Source organism: Laccaria bicolor, genomic scaffold, assembly GCF_000143565.1.
Source record: "Laccaria bicolor S238N-H82 LACBIscaffold_89 genomic scaffold, whole genome shotgun sequence".
NCBI lineage: Eukaryota > Fungi > Basidiomycota > Agaricomycetes > Agaricales > Hydnangiaceae > Laccaria > Laccaria bicolor.
Window position 1 is genome coordinate 3009 of NW_001889960.1, and position 8523 is coordinate 11531.

Consider the following 8523-nt stretch of genomic DNA (forward strand, 5'->3'; position numbering starts at 1 on the left):
GCGCAGTGAGGGAGGGTTATTTGGCCCTCGTCGCCGTGTAGGTGGTGGTGGCGGGCGCTCGAGATGTCTTCGTCGTCGCCGTCCGTTGTTTGTGCGCCCTCGTCGTCTCGTCGTTTGTACGCCCTCGTCGTCGTCGTCGTTCGTACGCCCCCTCCTCCTCGTCGTCCGCCGTTTGTAAGCCCTCCGTCGTCCGCCGGTAGTACGCCCTCGTCGTCGTCTGTTCGCAGTCGTGGTTGTCGTCGTCCGTCTTTCGCCCTTCCGTATCCTCGTCACACCGTTGAATGGCGTCTGTTCTGCCTGGGGTCGTTTTGCACCGTGATGTGGCCGCTGACGGGCGGCATGCCTTTCCCTTTGGGGAGGGGTCATATGGTGACGTGGGGAGTGCTAGCCGTCAACCGCCAGTGGGCGGTCGACGGTGGTGGTGTCCTGTGAGTCATGTGGGTGGTAATAGACGTGGAGGGACTTACTTATAGTGCCCAATATGAAATGACGACGACGACGTAATCATCGTCGTCGTCGTCGTCGTCGTCGTCGTCCGTCTGTGTTGCAGTTGCCACGCCGCTCGACGATTGTCGAGGGCGCTGGTCCTCGTTTTTCGTGCACGCTGGTCGCTCGTTGGGTAGTTCGAGGCTCCTGGGGCTGTGGGGTGCGCCACTCATCGACTGTCGTGTGCGCTGGTCGTCGTTTGCCCGTCGTCGTTCTTGTTGATTGGTATGTTGTCGTTGTTGTTCAGCGGTCGTGGTTCTTGGTTGGGCGTTCATCGTCGTTTGCCCCTTGTTGCCTTCGTGGTGTGTGGTTTGTTGGGTGGTTGTTGTCGGTTTTGGGCGGCCAAGGTCGTTTTCGGTGTTGAACGTTGGGTGACTTGGGATGGCGGCGACGTGGTGGTGAGGGAGTCGTTGGTGTTGAACGTTGACGCGTTGGTATGGTGGGTTGAAGAAAAAAGAAACGTCACACAGAGTCACACTCACAGTGACGTAGGTATCAACGTGCAAGTTTCAATGCAAGTTCACGCTCCCGGCGCCTGCCCAAATCTGTAGCACCCACCGTTTCGAGTTGAATTTGTAGTCTATTAGGTAACTTTGTATTCATTACAGAGATTTGTACCTAATGAGAGATCTGTCCCCACAGTTATATTACATGAAAGTATTTCATAAAATTGCCACTTCCAGGGTTGCAGGAGGGCTACGCTGTTGAGGATTAGGCTGCCGGGAATGGGTTCGATTCGTCTTCTGTGCAGGCACGCTCGGAACAGCCCCCAAACCGTATGCAGGTTGATAATCGGTCTCAACCTCATCACATCGTAGACGTAGAATTGCTCGTATCTGTAACAGGCAACTTGTAAGTTCCCGCTTGACGACTAAATGGGTGCAACTCACTGGGTGTTTGTGAACACGACAGACATTGCATCTGACTACAATGCAATAAGTTGGGCACCATGACTAATGCCAAGTTCACAGGAAGGAATCTTTCGTGTTCCTGGTGACATTGGACAACAACTCAGTTTCCGAACTGAAATTACGGACTATTATACTTTAGACGCTGTCGACGATCTGCATGTTCTCCTGTTGTTGATGAAACTCTCATTGCGCGAGCTCTGCGATCCCCTTGTCCCAAGTGAAATGTACAACGAATGTACTCATTCAGCATTCTAGGGATCATCTTGCCTGTATCTGCATCGTGGAACAGTGCGAACATCAACCGTCATGTCATTTTTTTTGTCATTAGTCTCTTGCAACTGTTTCTTGAAGAACAAACCCAGAGTATTACCAAAATGACACTGTCCGATCTGTTCTTTGGGGAAAAAAAAACTTTGTAGTGTCTACTTCGCTTTTTGGGACTACCAAAACTACCAAAACTTGTATTCTCTCCTTTTATAATTACAAAGTTTTGTAGTACCAGCTTTTTGAGACTACAATTCTTGTAGTCTCCTCTTTTTTCATTACAAAAGCTTGTAGTCTCCTCTTTTTTCATTACAAAAGCTTGTACTGTAAAGATTTGTAGTGAAAAATTGTGGTCCCGAAAAGCGGACACTACAGAATTTTGTCTTCTCAAAAAGCAGACACTAAGAATCTCTGGAATAAAAAAGGGGATATCACAAGGTTTCATAACAGACACTACAATATTTAAATAGAAACCGCGGGCGCTACAGGTTTGGGCGTGAGCGTGATCTTATGTGTGAATTGTGCCCAACGTCACACTCTGTCACATATTGTGACGTTCCTTCCTTCAAACACATCGTCAACGCCAGCGAATCCACCTCACCACCATGTCGCCGCGATGCCACGTCACGCAACGTTCACCACCGCAAACAACCCTCGCTGCTCAAAACCGACAACGACCGCCTAACAAACCACACACCACGAAGACAACAACCGCAAAACGGCAACCAGTGCCCATCAAGCAACATACAACCCAACACCACCGCCCACGAAAAACGACGAACGACCCCACGAGCGACCAGCGGACCACGACCACCCAAGAACGACGACAAACAGGAGCAAGTCAGGCCACGTTGCAGTCAGCGACGTGGCAACTATGTGTCACAGCCGGACGACGACGACGACGTAATCGTCGTCGTCATTTCATGTGAACCACGGTAAGCCCCTCCCCCCTTTATGACATGACTACCAGAACACCCCACCGTCCAACCCTTGACGGATAGCACAACCCACCTCACCATGCCACCCTCCCTCATGCCGCCTGTCAGCGGCCACGTCATGACGCGAAACGACGCCAGGCAGGACAGGCGCCAATCAACGGCCTGACGAGGACACCGAAGGGCGAAAGACGGACGACGACGACGGCGAACAGATGAAGGACGACGACGACGACATCCACGACGGCGAACAGATGAAGGACGACGACGACATCCACGACGGCGAACGGACGACGACGACGGCGAACAGATGAAGGACGACGACGACGACATCCACGACGGCGAACAGATGAAGGACGACGACGACATCCACGACGGCGAACGGACGACGACGACGGCGTACAAACAATGGAGGAGCGTACAAACGACCACGACGACGAGGAGGGCGTACAAACGATGGATGGCGACGACGAAGACATCCTGAGGCCCGCGACCACCACCTCCACACCGCGATGAGGGCCAAATACCCCTCCCTCACTGCCCACCACCCCCTCCCCCTTTCCCTCACTTCCCACTATTCCCTCCCCCTCACTGCCCACCACCCCTCTACCTCACTGCCCACCACCCTCACCCCTACCTCACTCTCACTGCCCACCACCCTCACCCCTCTCCTTCACTGCCCACTACCCCTCTCCTTCACTGCCTACCACCTTTCCCCCCTCATTGGCTACTACCCCCTTTCCCCCATTGCCTACCACCCCCTTGCCCCCTCCCTCATTGCCTACCATCCATTTCCTTCCCCCCCCCTCTTCCCCTCTTTGCCTACCACCCCTCTCTCATTGCTCACCACCCCTTCCCCTCTCCCTCATTGCCCACCACTCTCACCCCTGTTCCTCACTGCCTACCACCCTCCTCACTCCCTCTTCCCTTTATATAATATTTAGTGTAGTGATGTAAATTAATGTAGTTGTGTTAAATTAAATGCAGTTTCTCTTCTGGATATATGTATAAGTTATAGATTTAACTTCCAAGATCTTGTTTCAGGATACTTGAGTATAAAAGATATTCTGGTGATATATCCTGGAAATATATCCTGGTTCAGGATATAGTTCAAGAAGATATCTTAGTTCAGAATGTTGTTGAAAAAAACAGAATATAGTTGATAAATATATCTTGGTTCAGGATTTGATTAAAATATTCAGGATATGGTTGGAAAATATATCTTGGTTCAAAATATAGTTGACAAATATATTCTTTAGCAATGTATATATCACAAATATATATCTTGCAGGAGTATTCATTCTGATAATTTGATTTATACTCCCAAAATATATACTATCCAACAAATATATTTTCCCAAAGTCAATATATATCTTTGGGTTCAAGAAGATATATTCATACAAGCTGCTTTTTCTCAAGATAATGTATTTATCCTGTCAGAATATATACAAAATCTTTTCTAACCTGATGTATGATTGTCCTCATTATTGAGGTTCACTCCAACCTCTTTATTGAGCACTGACCCACCTTCACCTCTCTTCCCATTAAGATATTTTATACAAAACTTTGATGAGTTCTGTGGGTCACTTGGGTAGATTGTATAACAACTGCAACAACCAGTTCACAGCAGACACCACCAAGGGCTCCACCTGAGGGAGAAGTCATTCATAAGCCAACATGAGAGTATTGTCCCCTTCCAGAAGTTGAACCTCTGGCTAAGTATTCAAAGAAGCCATTGATGCATATGCTAATTTGTGACTTGTGTAGATTGCATGACAGCTGCAAACAATCTATAGAGCCCTGCACGACTCTATAGTGCTTTGCATTGACATTTGCACACTGAAATCACAAAAATTATGTTTGGTTTTGTATGTTCATCACATATTGTCATGCAGGACGACTTTGGGAATTTTGAATTTCTCAAACCCAACTTTTGTTGTGCCTCAGGTATCGGATGAGATGTGTGTGTGAATCATTGTTTGCCATGATGAGCAACAGCTTTCACTGTAGGAGATTGCAGGCCTTGTTGGATGTTGTGTCTGGTAAGTGGTCTCTTACTTCCTGATTTGAGGGTCATGGTATGACACACACAAACACAATTTCCAAAACTTATTGTGCAGACAGTAGTGCAAAGCACTGTAGCCAAGGAAAGATGTGAAATTATATGTTGTCAAGATATATATATATTTGAAAAATATATTTTGTGAACATAGATTTTTTGGCATGTAAAATGCCACAACCAGATCACAGCTTCGATAGAGGGAACAATTTGGCTAGTGGGAGTGAGCTCTCCCTTGACACCAAGACCTTGCCTCTCTAAGGAAAGCAATTCAGGAGCCTTTGACTAGCTGAGATTTTTAAATGATACTGTATCCATAGTGTCATTTGAAGTGGATAATACTAAAGCAATCAAGAATCTTGGACTGAATAGCTTCAAGGTAGCACAGTGCTGTCCAGAGGACAGTTCTAGATGTTTTCCAATGACAAAGGTACTTTGTGAACTCTGAGAAGCTAAAAAAACCCATCTGAAATGCAAACTGTATCCATAGCCATAGTGTCATTTGAAGTGGATAATACTTGTAAGCAAGTCGAGAATCTTAGACTGAATACCTTCAAGATAGCACTATGCTATCTAGAGGACAGTTTTAGATGTTTTCAAACAACAAAGCACTTTGTGAACTCTGCGAAGCTGAAAAATCTGTATTGTGGGCTGTATCCATCATGTCATTTGAAGTGGATGATACATAAGTAACTTGGGGAACCTTGGATTGAATAGCTTCAAGGTAGCACTGTCAAGGCATTTTCGAACAACAAAGTACCTTGTGAACTCTGAGCAGCTGAAAAATCTGTAATGCAAACTGTCTTCATAGTGCCATTCTAAGGGGATGATACTTGAGCAACTCAGGTAGATCACAGATACTATTGATGCCTCTTATTGCTACCTACATACTGGGAACACAAGCCAGACATAGTGCCAAAACCCCTGGAAATCATTGCAGAATCTTCCAGAGTATATACCCTAGACAGCAAACAAATCACAAGTTTTTTGCTGAAACTAGGACCCCTGACACCCCTACAGACCAGAAAAATATATCCTTACCACATCTGTTTCACAAAATATATCCTAAGGCCAAGCCAGGGCAAAATATATTTCTAAGGTGTGACAGTGACATTTCAGGGTCCACTGACCAAAAATATATCCTTACTGCATTTCACTTGCAAAATATATTTTGGTGGTGTGACACAGACATTATAATTTTTGTGTGACATTTCAGGGTCCATGTGTCAAGAATATATTTTAGATTTCAGGGCTTTCTAGGACCCATATATATCTAGAATATAGATATGGTCCATGACATTTAGTCATGTAACTTACGTGGAGTTTGCATGACTAATAGTCAGTTGGCAGTGGGTGACTGAAGTGCTTCATTACATTTTGTTACATTTCATTACATAAGCATGGTACATATACCTCATGTCGTACATGAGGCGAATACATCTTTCTTACCACCACATTCCCTCTGTATTGCTTGATACTTAGCCCTACTAATGGCTAAATTCAGCTCTCAGAGATTTGTGGGACATAGAAGACTCAAACACTGCTAAATGCAATCTCCATCAGAACTGTCCGTGGAGATCGGGATACAGGTACAGTGAACTGTCACATTCCACAATCCTGCGCATTATAGCCACGACTCTCGACTTCCGTGAAGGTCATCTCACCTTTGTGCATGTATCTGTCAGACTCCCTATGGCTGTCCCACTACCTGAGGATAACTGCTACTAGTAGTGCTCCACAAGGGTAGGAACATGATTTGATTGTCTTTTCAGTGTTTTTTAGATGTATGGATGCATAAATGTTTGTTGGTAATTCATCGACATGTGGTATTGGTTCAAATACTTCTTTGAATTCTGTTTTCATTTTATTCTTGAGTGTGGACAAAGTTTCTTTGCATGCAAGGATTTCAATCCATTCACAAACTGCAGCAGCCACATTAAAATTTTCGATTATTTCTGGTTGCAACTTTGGATTTTTGAATTGGTCATTGCAGACTAATAATAATTCTGCCAGTAGCAGTTTTTTATCTGCTTTTGTTTCCCTTAGTTGTTCCTTTAAACGAGGTTTAGGGGGTGGTGGAGGTGTGATTAACAGAGGGTTCAACAAGTCATAATTGGCACATTTATCTATACAGGTGCAATCGGTGTGGTCTACAATGATGGTATTGTGTATCAAGAACAGGAGTCTGAGAATCAAGGGCATGCAAAGGTTCGGTGCAATCAAAGCTTTTACTGATTTTAAAGTCCATGCGGCATCTAAAGATGTAACAGAGAGTTTGAAGTATTCATACAATTTGGTAGCAGAGTTTTGTCCATTCTTCAAAGCAACATCAATGAGTTCCGGTTCCTTGAGACAACATATCTTCAGACTTAATTTAGCGACAAGTTCGGGACAGGTGAGGACCATGTGTGCTCCATTATCTATAAGTGTGCATGTTTTTACTGGAAAATCAGACATCAGTCTGTGAATTTGGCAATGCCAAATAAGATGCTTGGACTTGACAGGCACACTTACATCACAGACGGAGAGGTCTTTTCCTCTGGAGAATCTGATTCATAGTCACTGATGCCAGGTAAGACAGTAGCAACAGTACTCAGTTCATCGTTGTCTTCCACTAGTGGGTGCCACCTTTATCATATAAATAAGGTAACTGCCTATAGCTCCCTGTGTATAAGTCCACAGTCTTTATAATAGGAATCATTCCAGTTACCATGCCTTTTCATTAGGCAATTTTCATTAGATACCTGGGTGATATCATTGTGATTTTCATTAGATACCTGGGTGATATCATTGCGACTTTCATTAGCCACTTGGGCAATATCATTGCAATTTTCATTAGGTGCCTGTGTGATACCATTGCAACTTTCATTAGCTACATGAGCAATATCATTGTGATTTGTCAATTAAAAGCCTGTGCATTTCATTGTGATTTTTCAAATGTAGCCCTGGGTATTTCATTGTGATTTTCAATAGATACCCTGGGTATTTCATTGTGATGTTCAATTGAAAGCCTGCGCATTTCATTGTGATTTTTCAAATGTAGCCCTGGGTATTTCATTGTGATTTTCAAATGAATCCCTGGGCATTTCATAGTGATTTTTCAATTGAATCCCTGGGCAGTTCATTTCATAGCCTGTGCATTTTATTGTGATTTGTCAAATGTAGCCCTGGGTATTTCATTGTGATTTTTCAATGGATACCCAGCACATGAATGCTTGGCACTTTCAATGGATATTTCTAAAAATAGCTAGAAAATGAGAAGAAAAAATAGAAAAAAAAATAGGAATGGTGTATAGGATGTCAGGTACTGCTTTCAGGGTCCACTGTATGTATCCAAAATTGGATATGACAAAAAAGTATGAGAAATCAAGGAAAGAATGATGATACATATCAGGGTCCATGTAATGGGCTTCCTGGGAGGGTGGTCACATGACCAATTGAAATGGTCAAAAAAGGAAAGTTGTAGCCATGCAATGTATCTTTCAGATCTGTTTGAATTATGTCACAGAGAGCTCCCATTGTGGAGATATGAGGTTAAAGACTTTTCACACTGCCAGCTTTTTTTTTTTTTTTTTTTTTGCATTTTTCTCCATGAAAAAGCATCAAACAACATAATTTCAACACATTTAGAAAGCTAAGAGAAGGGGCCATAACTATTGTATTGTGGGAAATTTGACCCAAAAAGGAAGGTTCATACCCTAAAAGGGAAACCTACATTGAGAGACTACAAAAGATTACAGATTGACTACAAAGTTTACTAATAGACTACAAAAAATGAAAAAAAGTCAGACATAGTCTACAAAGTTTACTGATAGACTAAAAAGACTACAAAAGTCGGACATAGACTACAAAGTTCAGACATGGACTA

At 43.9% G+C, this 8523-nt stretch overlaps 1 protein-coding gene across 1 annotated transcript; it reads left to right on the forward strand.

The window, feature by feature from the left end:
• Positions 1–1442: 1442 nt before the first annotated feature.
• Positions 1443–1652, forward strand: LACBIDRAFT_317801 (uncharacterized protein; the record flags this gene model as incomplete). Its single annotated transcript, XM_001890314.1, has 1 exon — positions 1443–1652. One exon carries the CDS (start codon positions 1443–1445, stop codon positions 1650–1652), a length of 210 nt encoding a protein of 69 aa, XP_001890349.1.
• Between the last annotated feature and the right edge of the window lie 6871 nt (positions 1653–8523).